This window comes from Stegodyphus dumicola, chromosome X1, assembly GCF_044657685.1.
Source record: "Stegodyphus dumicola isolate Sdum_Otavi_A_Nest chromosome X1, ASM4465768v1".
In the NCBI taxonomy this organism is placed as follows: domain Eukaryota; kingdom Metazoa; phylum Arthropoda; class Arachnida; order Araneae; family Eresidae; genus Stegodyphus; species Stegodyphus dumicola.
This window is the reverse complement of record NC_140780.1, coordinates 221324650-221349443: the sequence shown is the minus strand read 5'-3', so window position 1 is coordinate 221349443 and position 24794 is coordinate 221324650. Positions and strand designations below refer to the sequence as shown.

The following is a 24794-nucleotide window of genomic DNA, read 5'->3' as shown; positions in this document are numbered from 1 at the left end:
TAGTGCGTCTCGAGATGCCTATTTTAGCATATTTATTATTTCAAGTTGAGTATTTTAGCAAGTCATTTAGCCTTCTTGGTCCCGATGTATGCCATCTCATTAAAGCTATTAAAGAGCAGAATCATTGTATAGCATCTTTAATACTTAGAAACGCCGCTCCAGATAGAATTATTATCCCTGGATAATGATTCTCAATGTCTGGTCAAATTATACTTGAGTGTTGATAAGGATTCTGACCTCGTGATTCAATCGATACATCAGTCTTTTGTCGTCAGGGCAGCAAGTTTTTTGCCGTGTTTTTATGCTTAAGTTCGTGCTTTTAATCATTTCACGAATAGTTGGATTTTTATCATGCTTGGATGAAGAAACGTCGTTGTTGTTTTTAAAACTGCAACTTGCAGTTCGTCACTAAAATAATTAGTTTATTCGCTTAATCATTCCAGGAATATATTGTTGGGAAGATACAATAGGTATTGTTCACTTTTCACATCCAGCTCAATTAGTAGTAGTAAGGTCCAGCTCAATTAGTAGTAGTATGATCAGAAGAAAGTTCATTCATATTCTCAATATACGTAGACTATTTAGAAAGTAAGGAACGTTTTGGAATTAAAAAAAAAAAAACTATGTACAAGGGAAAAAAATTATTATATACATTAGAAAGAGCGACTAAAATTCTACTTTTCTACATAGTCACCAAACAAATTGAGGCACTTATCATAGCGGTGGACAAGCTTTGAAATTCCTTCGTCATAGAATTCTACCGCCTGCGATCTCAGCCACTCAGTGACGCGCACCCGCAGCTCCTTGTCGTCGTCAAAGCGCTGTGTTGCTAGCCAGTTCTTCATTCTTGGAAACACGTGAAAAACACTAGGTGCAAGATCGAGACTAAAGGGCGGATGAGGTAAAACCTCTCATTTGAATGAATTAAGGAGTTTTTGAGTGCGGTTTGCCGTGTGAGGTCGGGCATTGCGTGCAAAATCAAAATATTTGACGTCAACTTTCTTTGGCGCTTGTTTTGAACTGCTCTCCTAAGGTTGCGCAAAGTTTGACAGTGCCGCTCAGAGTTTATTGTGGCACCATGTTCGAGAAAATCGATCAGAAGCACACCTTGCCTATCCCAAAACACAGTCGCCATAATCTTCTTTGGTGACAAGGTTTGCAAATATTTTCTTGGTCTTTTGAAGGAACTTGTGTACCCCCACTGCATGGACTGTAATTTTGTCCCGCAATTCACGTGTCTCACCCACGTCTCGTCACCAGTTACTATTCGATCCAGTAATGAATCACCATGTCTGTCGTAGGCCTCCAGACATGTGAAAGCTGCTACTATTCGCTGACCTTTATGGTGGTCTGTAAGCAATTTCGGCACCCATCTTGCAGAAAATTTGCGGTAGCCTAGCTTTTGTGTGATAATTTCAAACAACAAAGTCCGTGAAACTTGTGGAAAACTAGGCAAAAGCTTCGTTATTGTGAAACGGTGGTTTTTCACGAATCTTTTCATCAACTTTAGCGACCAGTTCGTCAGTCACAATGCTAGGGCGTCCACTCTTCTTTTCATCGTGAACGTTAGTTCAGCCATTTTTAAACTGAATGTACCATTTCCGGATTGAACTTTCTTTTAATTACTTTGTTTCCGTACATTTCACACACTTCCCAGTAAATTTCCATAGATTTTTAGGTTTTTTGCCAACAAAAACCGTATCACAGACCGCACCTCACAACTGGCGGGATTTTCAATTGCAGCGCACATTTCAAATTTGAATACTGTAAAGACCCTTATTTTCGCGGGCCGTAATTTTCGCGAAAATGAATATATCGGTGATTTCGCGAGCTGAACATTTCGCGAATTTTATATGAACAGAACCGAAAGTTCAAAAATTTCAAAAGTACTTAAGTAAAGTTGAGAACGTTGAAAAATTCCAAAAGTACATCTTTTGCATAAAGCATTTTACGATGTAACAACTTTACCGCACTGTAATCGCGGTCGCCTCCTAAAACTTTGTGATTTCGATGCAAGCGTTCAAACGTATATACGTAAATTGCGGATTGCCGGAATAGTGTACCGCGTTATTGTTATTGCAGCTGCAAAAGAAATTGTGAAATCATATGATCCATCTCTACTAAACGCTTTCGATTTGAACCCAAGATGGGCCAGAACCCTGCTGGAAAGAATGAACTTTGTCCGTAGAAAGGGAACCAAAGGCTGCACGAAAACTGCCCCCAGACTTCCCAGCTATTCGAGACGAATTCGTTAAGTGTGTTCGTACAGTGATCGACAAAAATGTTGTTACCCCTGAGATGTTCGTTAACTTTGGTCAGACAAACGCAAAGTTTGTGCCTTCATCTAATTACACATTGGAAAAACGTGGTTCAAAACAAGTGTCTGTAATCGGCATGAAAGATAAAAGAGAGATGACTGTTTTGTTAGCATGTTCCCTTGCTGGAAACCTACTTCCAACCTCAATTGTTGTTCGCTAGAAAAACAACAAATTGTCATCCAAAGTTTACATTTCCCGCGGACTGGGACGTGTGGCACACCGATTCGCACTGGAGTAATACTGGCACAATGATTCGATACATCGAGAATATTCTTGTACCTTATTACGACAAACAGAGAGAGCTTCTCGGGCTAGTTTCAGAACAACCTGGTGTAGGATTGTTCGACGTTTTTAAGGCACACCAAGATCCTCTTTTTCTGACTGAACCAGAGAAGAGGAATATTATTTCAGTTTTTGAGCTCGCATCCTGCACAGGAGAGCTCCAACCTTTGGACTTAACTGTAAATGGCGAGTTCAAGCGTTTACTCAAGAATGAGTTTATTGAGTGGTATTCTAATAAGCTTCAATTTCTAGAGGAAAGAGAATCTGTGGATTTGCGAATATCACGACTAAAACCGATTCACGCTTCTTGGCTTGTGCGCGTATTTAACGGTATTGATGCCAAACATGAGATAATGGCTTCAAAGAAGCTGGTATAAATAGTATTCTAAGTGAATGAGCTGCCTTCTATTAATTTTATTGTTTTATATTCGAGAAATATAGTTGTATATTATTCAAAAAATAGTGATAAGAAAGAAAGTTGTCAAGAAAAAGCTTGTAACTGTGCAATAAATCATTAAATTTTGGGTAAGTGAAATATTTGTGATTTTTTATTATTATTTGAAGCGGAAATTAAAGCCTCGCGAAAATAAGGGCCTTTACAGTATCGAAAAAACGGGCAGCGTGGAAATGTTCCCGTTGTGATGGCTGACGTCGATTGAGATGCCGAATACGCAGACACCAAAATATACGTGATCGGCGCGCGCCTAGCGACGTCAGACAGAAACGTTCCTTACTTTCTGAATAGCCTTCGTATGATTAAGTAATGATATTTTGTTAGCAAACCGAATTCAAGAATGCCGGGGAATGACAGTACAATAATTTGTTGGTTGTTAGGAGCTGCAATAAAGAAGACTGCCTTCTGGGATGAGTCATAGATTTTGCTACCAAGCGTATTAAAATTATTGCAGTTCCAAGTGCGGTTGTGGCATTAAAATCGGTGCTTATAACTACACAATTGTCCATGTTAGATAAGGTAAGGAAATCTTTGTACTGTTCTCCAGCAGATTCATATGATGAGATGTTGGTTGAGGTAATAGTGACTGAGCATGGGGTGGTAGTGATAGCTACAGACTTGATGGCTAAAAGTCGACCAAGGCAATGAGTAAATATAATAGCTGGCTTAAAAAGATCTATGTAGACCATGCATGTGTTCCTGTAGGAGAACGATATTTGTGTATCTGTATTCATTGGTGAATTTCTGAAGTACTTAACCTTTGTGAAACTGGCCATTTGTTTTCTGTGTAACAATTCGTAATATCAAGAATATATCAAGACTCTTTGGAATTGCATGAAATGATTCTTGCTGAATACCTTAAAGAAATTATTTTTTAACAATCACTATATCGGTGGTGGGAGGTCGGAGAAAGGAACTTCTCTGCATTTGCTGTCTGCTGTTTTTTGCATAAGTGTTAACGTTTAATGTGTAGAAAACAAAACAAAAAAACATAATCTAATTTCGGAAATATAAAGAGATTAAATCCTTAATTTCTAAGCTTCAGTTATACTGTGATATACTAACTGCGGTATTGCTGGCTATAGTATTTTGATAGCAATTCTGATGAGGTTAATTTGTAGAAATTTAAGTTCAACATTGTTTTATGATTTTTCAGATGCTGCTGTGAAAGATATAAAAATATCGAAAAAAGAAAATTTAATACTTAGTACAAAACGTGATATGGTTTCATTCCCAATAAGGTATGTTTTTCTGTTTTTTCCTTTTAATAGTAGTATCTGAATGTGATTGAAATTTGGAATCCTAACCCAAAATTTTGAATCCTGTATTTTTATTAATTTTAGCCCAAATATTCATAAGCAATCTTCTAAAGTAAATTCTCTCTTAAGAGATGATAATATAAATGTTTACAATGCCTTTGACTTGAAGTCTGCTGCGTTTGATGCATGGTGTAAAGTGAAAAAGAATGAATTCAGGACAAAGAGCACTGTGGAAAGTGTTGTAAATAAACAAAAAGTAAGTCTTCTGGTTTTCAATTGTTTCACATCTATAAAGGCCCGTCTACACGTAGGGATTTTCTCGGCCGACTTATCTGGCCGACAATATCTGAGATAGCTCGTCTGTCCACACGGAACGATTTTCTCGTTAGTACAGGAATTCACTCAGCCAATCACTATGAAAGGAAGTGTTCCTGCCCTCTACAGCGTCACACTGTCTACGATTTGTAAACAAAGCTTACGGTGTTGTCAAATAGTCAAAATAATGGATGACTATTTTAAATTGCTACTATAGATACAGCTACAATTTTGAACTTAGCTACTGCTACAGAAGGGGAAAAAATGCGTTTGGACCAGAAATTGGGTCAAACGACGAGAAATTCATAGTGCCGTCGTAATTCCCTGCGCCGGGAGTTGCGTATTGAAGACACAGTACAATTCGGAAAGTATTTACGGATGATGCCGCGTGATTTTGATTTTTTGCTAAATTTAGTTTGCAGGGAAAAAAAAAAAAAAAAAAAAAAAAAAAAAAAAAAAAAAAGCTTTTCTTTTGTGTTCTGAGTACACAGATTACTCCTTTTTTAGTTTATTTATTTATTTTTAAATTTCACTTTCTGGCACTCCTATTTGTGCATTTAAATCTTGAAATAATAAAATAACCGTGTTTCAGAAAAAATAAGTAACTACTGTGCTTTAAATCGAAACCTTTATTAATAAATAAATAGACAATAATATCATGAATATCAAACCAATATGAGTAAAAAGTATTAATAAAGAATAAAGATTACTACATTACAAAGCAACAGTGTAATTTCAGTGCAAAAATTTTAAATAAGATATATCAAAAAGGTACAAAGTCTTAAGTGGTATATTTTGTGAACATTAAAAAACTAATATCAGCATAATTAAATAACTAATACAGTCTGAAAACTATGATTATATGGCTCTATCAGTTAATCAGCGAATAAAATTTAGCAATATTGAATTAAATTGGGCTGTAATTTGCTTTCGCAAAATTCAATTAACACAAAACTCAGTTTGTGACTTTTGACCAGTAGATTTAAAACACGTGCCAACGGCCATTCAAAAAATAAAAAGAAAGACGTTAAAATTCAATAAACACCCCACCCGTAGGCGAAAAAATAAAACGTGACTTTTAAGTCATGCAGTTCGAATTTAGTGATGGAGAAACTAAATTAAAAAGTTCTTCCAGGCGTAGAAAGTCCAAAACTAAGATGGGGGATCGAACCCACGATCTCGACGTACGAAGAAAACCTAGTCTTCTGTTTACCACTAGGCTATGATCGCTCGTGTAGGAGCTGTCGGAAAAGCTATGTACTTCGTCACCTGATTAACTCCCATTTTCGGCGAAGTCAATTGAGTCTCGGCGCTGCTTTATTCTCGACTGGAGATTTTGCTTTTTGAATTTTTTCAATAAGTGCGACCACAGTTTCAAGTAGTTTCTGAATATTTTCATCTAGTACCTATGACATGCCATCATTAATAGTTTTTGGAATTTTTCTTGGGGGAGTTAAAAATCATTTTCACCCGGAATTAGAAAACATTTGAATATATAAAGTAATGGGGAAGACAAATCTTATCAAAATAAGAGAATCTCTTTCTTAATTTCTTTTTTTTTCTTTTTTTTAATTTACATTACTCGTGTCCCACAACACAACATTTTCTCTATAGAAATCTATTAGTTAAGTTTCGCTCCAACGAAATGCAGCCATGTTTACTATTCCAAATGAGGAGAAAAGCACATGATCACTCAAAGCAATCTTATTGGCTAGAGACTCCGGTTTTATCGTACGCTAGTGAGCGCACCACTGAGGGAGTAAATTCCGAGCAGGCACGGAACGTATCCCCCCCCCACCGCAGCCTGAGATTCCAGCAATTCACCTCAAAAGCAGCAAGAACTGGAAGACACAAGTGTCTTTCATGAGAGAAATTGCCCCAAATTTACGGAGCATTCTGACTGGACCCTATCTAAAAATTTTTGTACAAACAGAGCTGGAGTTCAGGGAGGTCACCCGCTGGATGAAGCAAGCCGGCATCCAGTACAAAACTTTCGATCTCAAGCAGGACCGGCCAGTCAAAATTGTTATCAGAGGCCTCCCTGTTGAAACAGACGTCGGGGACATCAAAGAGGAAGTTGAGGCGATGGGATTTAAAGTGCATCGCAACGTTCGGCTTACTCAGCCTGGCTCCAGACATCCAATGCCACTTGTCTATTTACAAGTCATCCCACACCCCTTCCTCGATCATCTGTTTGCCGTCACTGACATGTGGGGCACGGAGATCAGCATTGAGCGTTACCGCGGCCGCAAGGGCCCTACTCAGTGCTTTCGGTGCCAGAGCTTTTTCCATTCTTCGGAACTCTGCACCCTTCCTATCCGTTGTGTCAGATGCTCTGGACCCCATTGGGCACGTGAGTGTACCAAAGGCTTAGACGTACCTGCCACTTGCTGCAACTGCGGTGGAGATCATCCTGCTTCTTATAAATCTTGTCCCCGCTACCCAGGTAACGAACGGGCTTGTGGTAAAAATTCCGCGCCTAAGACTAGGGCAGCTGCACAGACAGCCCCCCCGCAGGGTTCTTCTAAGTCCCCAGCAACTGCTGAGTCTAGACGTCCCAAATCAAAAACTGCCGGTTGCAGAAGCCCCAGCAGTGTCAGCCACAGCAGAGTGTAGCAATGATTCCGACGATGTCTTTTTATCTACACTAAAATGCTTAATTGAAATCTCCCGCGACCCAGCGGTAGACAAGCATATTCTGCTTCTTGCCTTCAAAAAAGCAATGCCTAAACTCAGGCAAGCAGATGCTTTAATGAGGGCATTTTATATTTATGAAAGCTATGTTGAGCTTTCAACTTAATTCGGCATTTTTAGACCCATGTCTTCTGTTTTTCAGTGATGAACCTCTAATAACGGCCTAAAATTCAATTTTATGAATGACAGTTCAAATACCACCAGAGAACTGACCATTTGCACGTGGAATACCAATGGATTGGCACCTAAAATTCACGAAGTTCGTGATTTTGTAGTAGAGCACGGTATTGACGTGTTTTTAGTCCAGGAGACTCGCCTTACCCCAGGGAATACTCCCAGAATTGGGAATTATGACATTTATTGTACTGGCAGGGTGTCACAGGGCAGATATCCCAGTGGTGGCACTTGTATCTATGTGAAGCGTTCGTTAAAGCAACACATGATACCGTCCCCTGATTTAAATTTTTTGGAAGCGACAATTATCAAAATTTTCCTTCAAAATTCCTCCCCGCTGACAATAGTCTCAGCTTATCTACCTCCACTGCCTACAGCACATGGAAGGTCAGCTTTTCCTGTCAGTGATTTTGATAAACTTTTGAGTGTTTCAAATCACCTAATTATTGCTGGTGATCTAAATTCACGCCATACCGCATGGTTTTGTTCTAATAGGAACAGGTATGGTATTAGTCTAAATTCATGGTGCCAGAGTAACCATGTACAGATCATAGCTCCTACCCTCCTGACTTTTTACCCTGTAAGAGGGTCCCCTGCAGTTCTTGATCTGGCTGCCTTTTATAATATATTTTTTCGGCATGAGATAAAAGTGATTCAGGAATTGGACTCTGATCACTACCCCGTCTTGATAACCCTAGATATTCAAAATAGATACTCAAAATTAGAGGAGCAAGTCTCAACAAATTGGGATGATTTTAGATTTATTTTGGAAAAAACTTCACTCCCTCCCATCAAAATTTCCAGCAATTCGGACTTTGACAGGCATATCAAAAGTTTGGAGTCTTTACTTAAAGAAGCGAGAGCTGCGGCTTCAAAACCACGTAAACACCCAGGTGCTAGGCTCCCACCTGAGACTAAATTCAAAATTAAGCAGCGGAACTACTTGCAAAGAATTTGGCAAAGGTCACGAGATCCCAATATCCGTGCGATCCCAATATCCGTGCCCAGTTTCGCAAGATACAGAACGAGATAAGGACCGAAACCCGCTTATTAAAACAAGTGGAGTGAAAAACATACATTGAGTCCCTAACGACTGAAGATAAATCGATTTGGAGCGCAGCCGCTCGATTACACAAACATAAAGCACTCATTCTGCCCCTTCAAACGGCCGATGGCGCACAGAGGGCCTACACTGACTCAGAAAAGGCTGATGTCATTGCTGACAGCCTTGCAACTCAATTCACACCAAATCACGACTCCTACTGTAACCGCCCGGTTACACAGGGGCGCGTACAAGCACAGGTTAAAGATTTTTTAACACAACCTATCACAACTGAACTCAGACCAATGGACCCTACTGAAGTTATGGTTTTCATAGATAAGTTGAAACCTAACAAGGCACCCGGCATAGATTCTATTTCGAATCGCATGATCAAAAACTTCCCCCCAATGTTTATCGTTTGGATCACGGTACTTATAAATTTAATGCTCAGGAGAAGCTATTTCCCCGACTGTTGGAAAATTGCAGCAGTCGTCCCCATTCCAAAACCGGGACAAAATCTAAACTTACCCGTCAATTACAGACCCATAAGTCTGTTATCCTCTCTCTGAAAGATCTATGAATTTGTTTTACTTAATCGCCTGAATGAATTCTGTCGGGATCAAAATTTATTAATCCCGGAACAATTCGGCTTCCGACCTAAACACTCCACGGTACACCAGTTACTCCGTGTTGTGGAATTCATTCATGAAGGCTTTCGTAAGCGAGAGAAAACTGGTATTGTCTATTTGGACGTGGCCAAAGCCTTTGACAGGACTTGGCATGACGGGATTATTTACAAGCTCATGCGGCTTGGTTTTCCGGCTCATCTCATTAAAATTATTAACTCGTACTTGACCGGACGTAGTTTCTGCGTGCGAGTTGACCACGAATTCTCCTCTCCCCGCCCAATCTATGCTGGTGTAGCTCAAGGTAGCCTTGGCCCTTCAATCTTTAACCTTTATGTAAATGATATTCCTAAGGCCCCAAATATCGATCTTGCGTTATACGCAGACGATACAGCCATCATTTCACAACACTCCAACACTCTCCAGGTAATCTCCCAATTGCAGAGTTACCTTTCGACCTTAGAACTCTGGCTCGGTCTGTATAAAATCAAAATGAATGTCGCAAAATGTGCTGCCACTATGTTCATCCGAAGAAATATCCCAAGTTCACCTAATTTAATGCTCTTCGGTGAACCCATTCCCTGGGTCTCTTCTTACAAATATCTAGGGGGCCCACCAGCGGCCGAGCGGTAAAGTCGCTGAACACTGGTAGTTCGGTCCGAGGTTCGAATCCCGCGAACGGGCTGGCTGCATGGGCGTTTTCGTGGTTTTCCCCATGTGTAACGTGTATACGATCCAGTTTCCCTTAGAAAGTCCTCCACGAAGGCATCCCTCCCCTTAGGCAGATAGCCCTCGAGGCTTTGCCATAATCATACACACACACACACACATACAAATATCTAGGTGTTTTACTAGACTCAAAATTAACTTGGCAGCCTCACATCCGCAAAATCATAGCGGGTGCGACAGCTGTCAAAACCGCCCTACGCCCCCTTTTAGCTATTAATAGCGACCTGGCAACGGATAACAAAATCTTGCTCTACAAATCAATGATTAGGCCTGTTCTTACATATGCGTGTCTCGTCTGGGGCCCATCTGCACTGACTAACAGAAAACATGTCCAAATTTTTCAATCTAAAATGCTTCGGCAAATTTTAAAAGCTCCGTGGTTCGTACGGAACGAAGAGATTCATAATGACCTCAAAATTTTGCCCATTAATCGCCATATACAGCGACTTTCGGAAAAATTTTTCAAAAATATTCAACGTGTTGCAAATCCTGTGCTTCATATGCTACCCGTATACGATCCTGCTGTTGCTTCTTCCCGGAAAAGACCCAGAGCGGTTCTTAACCAGGAATACTCAGCTCTCCCATTTAAACGGGCTAGATATGAGCACACTGACAGCCACGTGAATAACTACCTCTCGTTCCTTAACCCCCCCCCGCCTCTAAAGTTCTTTAATGCACACAGCATTAACTCGAGGAACCCCCTTTAAAGTTTCTTTAATAAGAAACATCACAGTCAAATAGGACTGATTTAAAATATTTTAACTTATCAATTGACTTAAACTGAAAAAGATTTTTAATTACAGCTTCTTTCTTCCTTTAAAAAGGAACTTTCTCAGGCGTTTAACAGCGTCATTTTAGGCCTTTAAATACCGCATTGAATAGCGGTCAAAAATGAAACTTCTCCCTCCCAGCTGATCACTGGCAGAACTACTTTTTCGACCTGTAAACAGGTTCCCCCCTCCCTCCCACCCCGAAGAACGCGCCATGGAGGTAGGAAGTAAGTTCCATGGAGGTAGGAAGTCCCTTTCCTACCTCCATGGAACGCGCATCGGAATTCCCCTGCTTATTCTTCATCTGACGTATGCAAAACATGATTATCAAGGTTCAAAGAAACTTCACCTTTTATTTTTCTAGTCTAAATTTTATGGCTGCCCCTATCTAAATTATTCTGGCCCTTTTTCGGCGCAAAATTAAGACCTGAGTTTTTTGCCTGTGAAGGCACTTATTCCAAGTCATTCGGCTTTTCAAAATTTTTACCCTATTTGACAATCCCCTCTTTTTGATGATGTAATTTCCTTTGAAGATGTGGAAATAAAGGCGTAATTGCCTATGAACTCCGTAACTTGCACTTCCTTGATCCTTGATCCTTGTACGCTTGTGAGCAGTGAACACCAGTTCTGAAATCGCGGCAGAGAACATGACCGATTTTTGGCGCATGCGCAGATCCTTAAAATTGTTGCGCTATGAGAAAATCGCTTCGTGTAGACGGGCCTTAAGTCTTTAAAATTTTGTTCTAGATTTCAAAAAAGCTTTTAGAGTATTTGTTTGTTTTTACTATGTATTTTTAAAACTGTTACTTGCTTTTCACTATGTTTGACTTTTGTTCTCAATGTACATTTTATTTAAAACTCTTTTTCTTTCTCTCTGTATGTATATATATATATATATATATTGTGAGGTTTATCTATTTGTTTTTAACTAATAGTTCATTTTAAGTAAGCACTTTCCTATTACTCTCTTTTCACCCACGCTTTCATGCCAGCATGTAAATGAGATATCGAGAGTTTATTCAGATTAAGTTAGAATGAAATGCTATTTAAGCAAGAGTTTCGGAAGTTAGTTTTAAAGCCTGTCTGCGTATTCCAGGCCACACTGTGTAGTGATTATTAGCAGCATTGAGTGTTCTAGCCACGCTTTGCCTCGCTGGTTTACTGCAAACCAGAGCTCTTCTTGCACGTTAAAGTATTCTGTGAGCCGTTATGCTAATCTACTACACCTTCAAATTAATAGTTGTTATGTTATTCTGTTAAGCCAGAAGTGCTTGTTTTCTTGTAACCCAAGCTGGGTCATTTGCTACTGCTATGTTTGAATAAAAGGGTCTTATACACCCTTCTTCTAATTTCTGTTTTTGTTTCACAAAGCTAGAAGATAATTCTTCAATAGTCCTTTTAATGTCCAATTTGTATGTTCCAAAGGGACATAGATATCCAAAGAGACAATATATATATTTATATATAGTTTTGTATTAACTGAATCTGTATGCTAATTACTGAGTGACATTCTCAGTTTTACAGTAGAATTTATATATTTAAATATTTTTGGTAATCGTTCAATAAATTCATTACCACTATACATTTAAGTTTTGCGCTAATAAATAACTAGTGCTATATAATTTTTAATGGTAAGATAAACTTGTTCACTGAATTATTTCTGAAACGCATTTCTTCAGTAAATCTTATTTTCTAAATGAAATATTGGTTGTCATGTTCTATATTTTTCATTTCAATGGCTAACTGAGCTCACTGAGCCAAGTAACAGAGTGTAGATATATATATACTTTTTGGTGTGGCCGATTGCAACCAAAAAGGAAGGTGCACCTCAGAAATGGGAGGACTTAAAGATCACACGCAATAATTAAATGACATATAAAATCATTAAACAAATAAATTGTACTTTTATAAGCTACACAAAATATATTAACTGATACTCAATTAAAGTTATCCTTACTAATATTATAAATACGAATGTGAGTTTGTTTGTGTGCTTGTTTGTTACGCTTTCATGCCTTAATTATTTAATCAATCATCGTGAAATTTTCAAGAAGTATTTTTGATATATTAGAAAAGATTATAGGCTATAAAATGTCTTCGTACGACTTTATTTAGCCGAGATATTAATTAAAAACTACTTTTCCCCTACATTTTTCACTTACTTTATTGGGTTTTTCCTTATTAAAGGGATTTGGCTACGCGCTAAGTTATATTTTAGCAAATATCTATGGAACGGCGGTTAGTTGAATTTCGAGACACATATTTGCTGATTCCAAAAATTTGTCAATACCATTCTCATCTTCGCACGACTTTAATCAGTTGAGATATTAATTAAACACTCTGAAAATGCTAATTGGAATGCGACATTAGGGATTTTTTCTTGAGTCTTCCGTGTGGGTCCAATAAATTGGTGAAAAAAATCATTACTTTTGATCTAATTATCCAAATTTCTTGAAATTTAGAAACTTGTGTCGCTCTCTGAATGATAGGAACAATGGTGATGTAATTGTGTTTGCCGCTTAATTATTTCCAGCTTAAGCATAGATGAAACAATACTCCGCTTGCTAATGTTAACTCTTTGTTGACAGGCTGCGATTTCAAAGCGACGGAGGGGAGTGGGGAAGCTGGGTTGGCGAAAAGGTCAAAGTTTACGGATTTACACATGGAAAATCATTTTAAAATTAATAACTTTTAATTAACTTACCGACTTGAAACTATTATCAACATTTTGACTTTTGTGATATATTTAATGCTTTGTTTTCTATTTTTTAAAGATCTATTCATTCGTGTTATATATTTCTGTTATTGTTGCTTGAATAATTGCATTTGCATTTTATATTCTTTACATTTTACTGTGTGCAATAAAAAATTTTGTTTTATCATTTTTAGGCGCTCAAATGTTCTTTATTTTGAAATTTTACACTCGAATGTTCTGTATTGCTACGAAATGTACAGGCGCGGTAAGATAGCTTCCCTGCAAAGCAGTTTAAGGGTTGCCATAAAATGCAAAAGAAGGCAGGTTTGCCACAATTGGCGAGAAATCGTCCATTTGGTGAAAAATTGGCAATACCCCATGGACGGATGGAGAACCTTCTGGAACGAATTCTTACCGGTTTAGCCCAGAATGTTCTCGAACACAAGCCGAAAGCTATATAAACCCTGCTGGTCTGCAGTCAGTTAGTGTCTCAGAGAGTGTGCCTTGCATAGAGTGCATGTGTGCCTCGTATAGCGAGTCAGTCCGAGCGGAATCGATCGAGTTGACAGCCGGGAGCGAGTGTCGAGTGGGTCGTCGAGTGCACCGAAGGAGTCTCTTAGTGTATCGCGGTTAGTGCCTTGTCGAGAGAGTGTGTTGAGCTCCGAGAACCACTGAACTGAAGAGTCGGGAGCTGCACTCTGCGTGTCATCGAGTGCATCGCAAGTTGTAGCGTGGAGAGTCTCGAGGGTACGTGCAGTTCCGAGAACGACCAAGCTGTACTCTAGTACTTACCGTGATAGCCTGATAACCTGGAGTCTGTGTCGCTGATCATGTCAGCGTGTTTATAGAAGTTCATCGACGACTGTAAAAACGTGTTTTGGAGCTCTCCTGACAATACTGGCTAATAAAGTGTGTTTCGATACTTCATCAAGTAGTATTGTCATTATTCACTCCAAATCCTCACGAACCCCTTACGAACACGAAGAAAGAAAATAACGTAACAACTGGTGTCAGAATTGGGATTTGCGAGTGAATGCCAGTGACCTGCCTGCAGAGGAATGCCGTGGCGGAGAAAACGAAGACTTTGATGGACTTCTTAGCCGAGATCAGGGCTGAAATGAAAGCTGGACTGGCTGAGATAAAAGCTGGATATAAAGAGATGACAGCTGAGATCAAAGCCGGACTGGAAGAGAAGAAAACCCGACGAGAAGAAATAAATGTCGGCCAAGAAATGGTGTGTGAGAGCAACTCCGACAGGTAAAAGGGGAGCTTACGGAAGAAACTAGAGCCATAAAAGACAATGTAGAAATGAAGGAAGTAACTAATGAACTACCTGAGAAAGATCAAGATATGATGGATGAAACATCCAACAGGATTAAAGGAAAACAACGAAAACATGAAGAAATAAAAGATGGAGAAGAAGCTTTTGATTCACAAGTGCCTGAAGTGGAAGAAAGTGAAAATGCGACTGTTAAGTTCATCAAAAATGATAGTGAAGTTAAGAAGTCTTCAGTTAGCAAGTATTGAACCATCTGAAAGTTCATGTGATGCAGAGATGGAGGAAGCTGATGTGCAGCTTAAGTAGTGTGCTCCAGTATTGCAAGAAAATTCACCCACCTCACAACTAGGTGTATGCCTCATAGTGCAGGTTTTGCAGACAAGGACTTCATTCTAAACCTGATACTTCTCCCTGTAAAGGACCAGATTCTGTTCATGGTTCTGATGCAGAATTTGACGTCAGGAAACAGAGGAAAATGTGCATGTACCAGCTGCTAAAATTATTGCGGTGATCTGCACACATGCTGCAAACAAACTACAGAATGGTGAACAAACTGTTTCAGATATTCCTGTGGATGACAATTTCGAAAGGAATGAATCTTCAGACTGTGATATGCAAAACAGAAATACATTTGAGAACTGCTGTGGAAAAGTATTTGACCCGAGTATATTTTAATGAAAAGACTGAGACTGTAATTCATTCTTAACTTTAATTTGTATAATTTGAAATTGTGGTATGTTTAATTTGTCTATATAACTTGAACATAGTGTAAATATTTGTTTCTTTTAAAATTGTTATGTGTTTAATTTGTGTATATAACTTGTACATAGTGTAAATATTTGTTTCATTGTTATTTATTTGTTTTATTATGTTTTGTTTGTATCGAATTTGGCTTCTGACCAAGGGTTGTACTGCCCGGCATGTGCAGTCCTTAGGAAGGGGCAGTGTTACGAAATGAACAGGCGTGGTAAGATAGCTTCCCTGTAAAGCAGTTTCAGGGTTGCCATAAAATGGCAAGGGAATGCAAAGTTTCCACATTTGGCGATAAATCGCCCATTTGGCGACATTTGTCGACAAAATTGGTGATACCCCATGGATGGATGGAGAACCTTCTGGAACGAACGAATTCTTACCGGTTTAGCCCAGAATGTTCTCGAACAAAGCCGAAAGCTATATAAACCCTGCTGGTCCACGGTCAGTTAGTGTCTCAGAGAGTGTGCCTCGCATAGAGTGCGAGTGTGTGTGCCTCGTCTAGCGAGTCAGACCGTGCGGAGTCGATCGAGTTGACAGCCGGGAGCGAGAGCTGAATGGGTCATCGAGTGCACCGAAGGAGCTCTTAGTGTATTGCGGTTAGTGCCTCGTCGAGAGAGTGTGTTGAGCTCCGGGAATGACTGAACCGAAGAGTCGGGAGCTGCACTCATTCGTTTTCATGTCGGGAGGTTATTCTTTTTCATGTGTAAAATTATTTTGCTCCAGAAAGAGAAGAATCTATACCAGATTGCCTTAAACATTATAACCAAATTTTATGCTAATCAGAGTTTGTTCTTTGTCAAATTTTATATTGGCTTGTTTCTTATTTTTAGATTTTGTAATATTTAAATTGTTTGCAATGGCTTGCAGAAAATTGCTCATCCTAACTTACAGAGACACTGAAGAAATGATTCAGGATGTTTAAAAAATTTCAGAGCATCAGTATGTGCATGAAGGAGTAGCACATGTACACTTCATACTTCTCTTACATAAGCGGACTTTACACGCTGGTAAAAAATCACTTAAATATCATTAATCCTAATAACAGTTACCATTTACATTGTGTAACTGAATTTTTCAATAAATTATTAAATTTTATAACTGTTATTATTAGAATCTTCAGAAAATATTTTAAATTGATAAGTTAGGTGAGCAGGTACTCTTCTGTTATCGGGACCAGATTCAGAAATTCAGCACATGTTTATATATTGCCTAATGGTTAATCTAGCCTTGGACCATGTGTTAAGACGAGGTTGCCTTCTAAGTTTATTATTTGGCTTTAGACGAGCAACCTTCTTAAAAGTATCGGCACCTTCATGAAGCTTAATTTTGTTTTATGAAGTATTGTTTTAATTTATATTCTAATTAATTTATTAAATGGAAGATGGATTCAAATCACAGCGCCTTATTGCCAAATTCCTCACTTGTGTAACAAAATAACTCTGCTGTTATGTACACTATTACTACATACATTCTGATGTAGTTGTTTATTTTTATTATTAAAGTAAAAGCAATATGTTAATGTTAACATTTCAGCCATTGAAATTCCATTTCTGTTTTGAGCAAATGCATCCAAATTTTCCTGAAATTATAACATGAATAATTAACATTTAATTCGAAGTTTCTTTGTGTGAATGTATTTGGCCCTTTATTAATTTTACATATAATGTTTTAAACAAGTAGTTTGTGTGAAGCATCTTGAGCTTTAATCAGCATCGATTCTGATTTATTGCAACAGGCAGAACGCACACAAAAAGCTATAGGAAAGAAGAGTTGAAAAGAATTTTATCAACTATGAAGTTATTAAGATGATAAGAGTTAACATGTATAGGCCGTGATGAAAATCAGAACTCAAGCAAAAAGAAAACTATTTCACATGCTTGGAATAGCTCAGTTAATATGACATTTTTTAGAAATTGCTTTAAAAAAAATACAGTAATCGAGGACAAGAACAAGTAAGTTATTTGTCATGTGACATTTATGAAGAATTCATTAGCATCATTAACAAATATTTAATAATATATAAAACATAAGAACTTAAATTAATAACTCACTAAAGCTTTATGTTTATATTATCGGCAAGAGCTATACTGACTGTAAAAATTGGTAACCTTATAAAAGAAGCCTTACCTGACATCTGTACTTTTAAGTTCAGAAAATGGAGGCTATACCATTATTTAAAAAATGGAGGCTATACCATTATTTAAAAAATTGTGGTGATATTAAATATTCATGACAATAATTTGGAGCAACATTTTATAGAGAGTAAGTATTACCAGCAAATCCTTACAGACAACCGAGTGCACCCTATTTAAAGAGGCTGATATATTAGAATCACTGAAAAATTTTATTGCACCCTTCCGTTATGCATTCTTTACCATAGGAAAAGAATAATTCCAATAACATGTTTGGTACTTGAAGAAAAGAGCCATAAAAAAGGTAAAAAACAATTTTGAGACTAGTAATGAAGAATGTAAATTGCTTTCAATGCATGGAAATTATCTGTAATTCTTTTAATATTATTTGTGACAAAATAATATCTCAAGTTGCTTGTAGAAATGAAGTATATTAAAATTATACAGAAAATTTAAAAATATTCTTTAATTTAAATTTGTTGACTTTCAAAGAGTGTCCATGTAAAAATTATAAATAAGACAGCTTTATTTCTGCCACACTGCCACGTTCCAAGAGAAACGTTATCAACATTTTTAGATATAGAAATTATTTAAACAGTTTTTTGACTATTCCAATTTCCAGTGCATTCAGAGAGGGGTTTCCCTATCTTAAGAAGGGCCAAAAACTAACAAATATTTAATAATATATAAAACATAAGAACTTAAATTAATAACTCACTAAAGCTTTATGTTTATATTATCGGCAAGAGCTATACTGACTGTAAAAATTGGTAACCTTATAAAAGAAGCCTTACCTGACATCTGTACTTTTAAGTTCAGAAAATGGAGGCTCTACCATTATTTAAAAAATGGAGGCTATACCATTATTTAAAAAATTGTGGTGATATTAAATATTCATGACAATAATTTGGAGCAACATTTTATAGAGAGTAAGTATTACCAGCAAATCCTTACAGACAACCGAGTGCACCCTATTTAAAGAGGCTGATATATTAGAATCACTGAAAAATTTTATTGCACCCTTCCGTTATGCATTCTTTACCATAGGAAAAGAATAATTCCAATAACATGTTTGGTACTTGAAGAAAAGAGCCATAAAAAAGGTAAAAAACAATTTTGAGACTAGTAATGAAGAATGTAAATTGCTTTCAACGCATGGAAATTATCTGTAATTCTTTTAATATTATTTGTGACAAAATAATAAAATACAAAGTCCGTAATCTGGACGTCCATTATCCGGAATGATCTATAATCCGGATCTCAAAGCCACAAACTTTTTTTGTATGCTTTACGCATGCGCGTTGGGAGGATGTCTCCAGATACGTTAAAAAATGCTTGGCATAATTTATGGCTAGCTACCATTTTTCATGGTGAGGACCGCGAATTTGAAGGTTTTCGGACATCGCAAACTAAAGGTGAAATTTTCCAGTTATTAAATTTTATAAAGATATGTGGAGAAGCGGTAATAAATGAAGATGATATAACAGAAGTTTTTCATTGCGAGGACAATGCCCCAATCATCAATCAATTAATGGACAATCATCAATCTGTAGTATGGTTCTAGATCCAGAAAATACCGCTTCCAATAGGTGGAACTTTGTAACTGAACAAGAAATTATGTCCTGTTATAGAATTAGAGAGAAAGTATTAGCACAAAAAACGAAGCAACTTAAACAACTTACATTGAAAGAAATGTTTAATAAAGTAAACACATATTAAGCTTTTTTTTTTTTTTTTTTTTTGTAAATTTTGATTCCCTTTAGATCATAATTGCTCTTTATTTCATAAATTACGGTTTCATATTTTTAATTGTATAATTTCTGCATGCCATCGTACCAGATTTAAATTGATGATCTATAATCCGGAAAACCCCCTAATCCGGAATCGTCGAAGTCCCGACGAGTCCAGATTACGGACTTTGTTCTGTATTTAAAAAATACGACATCATGAGAAAGATGAAATTCTATTACTGTAAAATATATGGAATAAGAAGTATTAAACAGCATCTTTACTTCGAAAATAATTGATGAATATGCTGAAAAGAAGTGAATAAAAAAATTATTAAATCTGTTACTTGATAGTCATCTATTTCATTAAACAATTATTTTAATTTTGAAATATTCTATAAAATGTTTTAGCAGTTTGATGTTTTACTTTTCTTTCACATACAATATTTAACTTCTTGATATAATTTTAATTTTTATGTATTTTATTTCTGACATGCAGAGGATATAATATAAAAATATTAAATCATAATTTATTAAAATATTGATAATATTAAGTAATTATTTGTATTTAGTTATTTGTTAGACTTCAGCACTCACTGCATTCCAAGCATACAGGTACACAAATATTTTCTTAGGGTCTCCTAACAGTTGACCGCTTGGGGCCTCCCCCATTTGGCTTAACCCGCCCTTGTACGTATCTTCTACTTTCTTACTTGCTTTTGAACATTAGTGCTTTGAACAGATATATTCATTCATAGAACCTCTGTAGTTATGCAAAATTGGTGAATTCCAGGTTTGTGCTCCCCTTGCTAGTGTACTTCATTTTAATGTGTAATTAATATTTAACATAAATATAACACATGGCTAATCTGATTTTAAGTGATTATGCAGCTGAAAACTGTATGAAAAATAAATTTGTATATAAAGAAAGATTAAACCTGATTTTCCTTGTAAAAATGAATATGTAATAAACTCATACTTAAAATTAAGTAGCAGCTGTCTTTCCCTTCTTGAATTCAGCATATTACAAAAATTTGAATTCTGTAAAATGTTTTAAATTCAAGTTTCCTAAACTTTACTCTCATAATTTTACAAATTTTAAATCTGCTTTTTGAAATACAGAACAATGTAATAGTGTAACATTTGCACCTTATAAATAGCTGGCTTTTTTTTTTTTTTTTTTTTTCTTTTCCTTTTAGGAGGTGATGAAAAGATCTATTTCATGTGGTACTCATAAATTAAATAAAGTACAGAAAAAAAAGAAGAAACATGAAGCTGTTTTAAATTCAGTCACAGAACAGAACACTGCCAAAGCCGATGATCAGGAAAGTAAAATGGTACATATACAAATATAATGTGTATTTTGTAAAATTTTCAAACTTTATATATTCTTTACCATTTTACAACTAATATAAATAAATTTTATTCTGTTCCCATAACAAATTAATAATAAGAATATCTATATACTACACTGCTGGCCACCGTAAATGCAACACCCTAAAGGAAACATGCAAGTAACATGAAATTTACAACATGCATTAGCGGAGGTGAGATATGCAAATGATTGGAATTTCAGCGCAGACGCATATCACGCGCGCCTGTAGCGCTACTTCAAAGCGCTATTTAAGGCTTGGAGTTTTCGACGAATTCAAGTTCAGCAATTGTGTTTTTCTTGTGGTTAAAAAAAAAAAAAAAAAAAAAAAAAAAGATCATTTATGCCTTTGTAGTAAACAGCGATCATCGTTTGATCAAGTATCCGAGTTCGACAGAGGAAGGATAGTGGCCTACCGAGAGTGTGGATTCAGATTTCAGGGAAATCGATAGTCATGTTGGACGAAACCAAAGACTGTAATGCAGATATTTGACCGTTGGATGCGGTAGGCTACGACGAACCGACGTGTTCTATCGCATCCATCTCGGTGCACCACTTCACGTGATGACAGGAACATTGTGCGCATGGCAGTGACGGATCGATTAGTCACATCAAGAACCATAGCACAGCACATTCAGTCTAACGCATCATCCAGTGTTTGCGCTTACCATTCGACGCCGTTTACAGCAGAGTGGTCTGACCGCAAGACGTCCATTGCTTCGTCTACCCTTGACGCAGAACCACAGACGTCTCCGCCGCCAATGGTGCGATGAATGAAGGATGTGGATGGCAGAATGGAATGAAATTGTCTTTACTGACGAGTCACGCTTCTGTCTGAAACACCACGATGGTCAAATTCGAGTCGGGAGACACCGTGGAGAGAGGATGCTGAACAGGTGCGTTATGCACCGGCACACTGGTCCTACACCGGGTATTATGGTATGGGGCGATATTGGCTATCACTCTCACACTCCTCTAGTACGCATTGCCGGTACTTTAAACAGCCAGCGCTACATCTCCGAGGTGTTGGAACCAGTTGTCCTTCCTTACCTTCAGGGCTTGCCGACAGCCATATTTCAACAGGATAATGCGTGACCATACGTGGCACGCATTGTCCAAGGCTTCTTCGTCAATCGCCAGATTGAATTGCTTCCCTGGCAGGTTCGCTCTTTCGCCGATAGAAAACATGTGGTCCATGTTTGCTGAACGATTGACCCAGATTACATCCAAAGCTGCCACACCAGATCAACTTTGGCAACGTGTGGAAGCTGCTTTGTCTGCTGTACCCCAAGAACACATCCAAAGTCTCCTTGAATCAATGACGAGGCGTGTGGCAGCGTTGATCTCCAACAGTGGCGGCTACTCTGGCTACTGATTCTGAAAGGAACCACACTTCACACAAGTCTATAAATTTAATCATTTAATACTTGGTCAACATATTATTTACTAAATAAATTTTGTTGTGATATCTCTTGTCTTTCTTGGTGTTGCAATTTGGGTGGCCAACAGTGTATGTTCAGCAAATTGGCACTTGCATTTGCATTCTGTCGCCAGTACGCAAATTTAAAGTCAAGTGAAGAGAGTATAAAAACATGCGAAACTAGAAATTTATTTAGAACGTGGTATCGCTAGCCAGTGCACGTTACTATTTTGTCCTTGCTGTTGTGCTAAGTTGCTGATACGCCTTTTGGTCATATAATAAGTATATCATCGGGTGTGTTGAGCCAGCAGTGTATGTTCAGCAAATTGCTATTTTGGGGTTTTGTGAAATAAGATAAGAACAGATATGTGTGCAATGTTTCAGATTTTTGTTTAAACATTCATAACAAATACAGTTTTAGAAAAAGAGTTAAAAAGAAAAGTACAAGGATGTAGTACAGTAGAGTATCATTTATAATTCTTTTAGGGAAATAATATAAGAATTTAGAAGTCTTTTAGTCAGAAAAACATATAATCAAAGTTTTACATCTTTAAGGTTTCCCTTAGTTTGCATAACAAATTATTTTAAGTTTAGTATCTCTGCTGAACCTCTCATTTTTCATTTGCATTCTGTCGCCAGTATGCAGATGTAAAGTCAAGTGAAGAGAGTATAAAAACGTACGAAACTAGAAATTTATTTAGAGCGTGATTTCGCTAGCCAGTGCACATTACTATTTTGTCCTTGCTGTTATGCTAAGTTGCTGATACGCCCTTTAGTCATTTAATAAGTATATCATCGAGTGTGTTGAGTCAGTCTAGTTAGCCTTAAACTATATTGTTAGTCCAGCAATACTATTTATTATTGAATTTATTGTTATTCTTAAGTTCCACTGCAAGTCGTCAGTGTTATTGTGAATACGAAGCACACGCATTTGAGTTTTTGTTCAACATTTTCATCAATGACATACCAAAATCATCTAGTATCACTCTTGCTCTTTATGCAGATGATACGGCCATCCTAGCTCAAAACAAACGCCTTGAAAACTTGGTTCACATCATTCAGAGATATCTCTCCAGCCTTGAGCACTGGCTCATCACTTGGAAAATTAAAATTAATGTTGCAAAATGTGCTGCTATGATCTTCAAACATAGCCACCTCCCGTACCCTTCCATTAATTTAAAGTGTTTCGACGACTATGTTCCCTGGTCAAATTCTTACAAGTACCTGGGAGTTGTACTTGATTCAAAATTACGCTGGCACCTTCATATTGAAAATGTTCTCAATAAAGCAAAAGGTGCTAGAGCCCAACTTTATCCTCTCTTAGCTCGAAAGAGCCATCTGTCAATTAAAAACAAAATTCTTCTCTATACATCAATTATAAGACCTGTCTTTATGTATGCATGTACAATCTGGGGTACTGCTGCAAAAACTCATGTGAAAAAACTTCAATCTTTTCAGAGTACGACCCTATGTATGGCCCTTAATGCAGCCTGGTACGTCCGTACAGATGTGATTCATTCGGACCTTAACATTAAACCTGTTGATTACTACATTAAAAAACTTAGTCAAAATTTATTCCTCAAAATTGAACAGATTGATAACCGAGCACTCCAGCAGATGACAGCCTACGACCCTACTATTCGCAGCTCACAGAAGAGACCGAGAGCCGTGATTGGCCGAGAGTTCGGCATCTATCCTCCATCTAAAAGGGCAAGACACGCCCTCGCAACTTCTTTGGTGCTGCAGATGAGGTCACGTGCCCGGCTGGGCTAATAGGTGATGCTCATGATCATGATACTGGTACCAATTTTGCCGAAAATAATGAGCAGGATGTGGATAAATTCATACATCCAAATAAAGTGAGCAATAAAGCTCCCCCGATTATTATACAGGATGGTAAATACTCCTGGTCAAAATATAAGGAAATGTTTAAAGATGCAGGAATTAAGCTAAAATCAGGTATAATGAAAGCTCAAGACCACTATGAGCTAAAAGTTGACAGTATAGAAACTCATAAGAGTTTAACTGCATTACTTAATGCCAAAGGAGTGAAATATCACTCATTTATTTTACCCGAAAACAAGAAGGTTAAAGTTGTTATACGCAGCTTACCGATCGACACGCCAACCTCAGAGATATCTGATGAACTGATAGATAGAGGTTTCCCAGTTGAACGAGTCTCGCAATTAGTAAGACGCAGAAATGGAGAATAATTTAATCTGCCCCTGTTTCTAGTTATTTTGAAGAGGAAGGAAAAAGCGAGAGGGATACATAATATAACTAAATTATGTTTGCTGAATGTTAAAGTAGAAGCTTACAAAGGAAGGAAAGGGCCGGTACAATGCTTTTGGTGTCAAGCATTTCATCATGCCCAGGCAGGATGTATGCATGACCCGAAATGCATGAAATGCGCTGGCGATCATTATTCAAAAGACTGCCCCAAGCCAAGAGAAGATAAACCTAAGTGTATAAATTGCCAATTAGATCATACAAGCAACTACAGGGATTGCCCGAATTTTCCCAAAATAAATACTCAAAATCCGCCTTTGAATAATTTCAGTGATAGAGTAATTATCAATAAATCTTATGCCGCCGCTGTTGGCGGGCAAACAATGAATACTCTAAATGAAGCTAGAAGTATTTTTGAAGGGCTTAAAAACCTTGTTGAGGCTATTAAGGCTTCCGGCATTCTACAAGTAAATTTAGCTCCTAGCGCAAATGCTAGTAGTTTCAACGCGGTCAATAATGAACCC

The 24794-nt window shown here is 37.5% G+C and overlaps 1 protein-coding gene across 4 annotated transcripts in view; it reads left to right on the top strand.

Annotated features, from left to right (window-relative positions):
- The window catches only part of LOC118193639 (uncharacterized), a 146838-nt gene that overhangs the window by 84706 nt on the left and 37338 nt on the right, over positions 1-24794 (top strand). For all 4 annotated transcript variants that reach the window (XR_015038767.1, XM_085808558.1, XM_085808557.1 and 1 more), the window contains exons 6-8: positions 4211-4295; positions 4398-4569; positions 20449-20586. Coding sequence is in view for 3 of the 4 variants with exons in the window: in XM_085808558.1 (XP_085664684.1) it covers positions 4211-4295; positions 4398-4569; positions 20449-20586 (395 nt within the window). In the remaining variant the exon portion in view is untranslated. The remainder of the gene's footprint in view (positions 1-4210; positions 4296-4397; positions 4570-20448; positions 20587-24794) is intronic.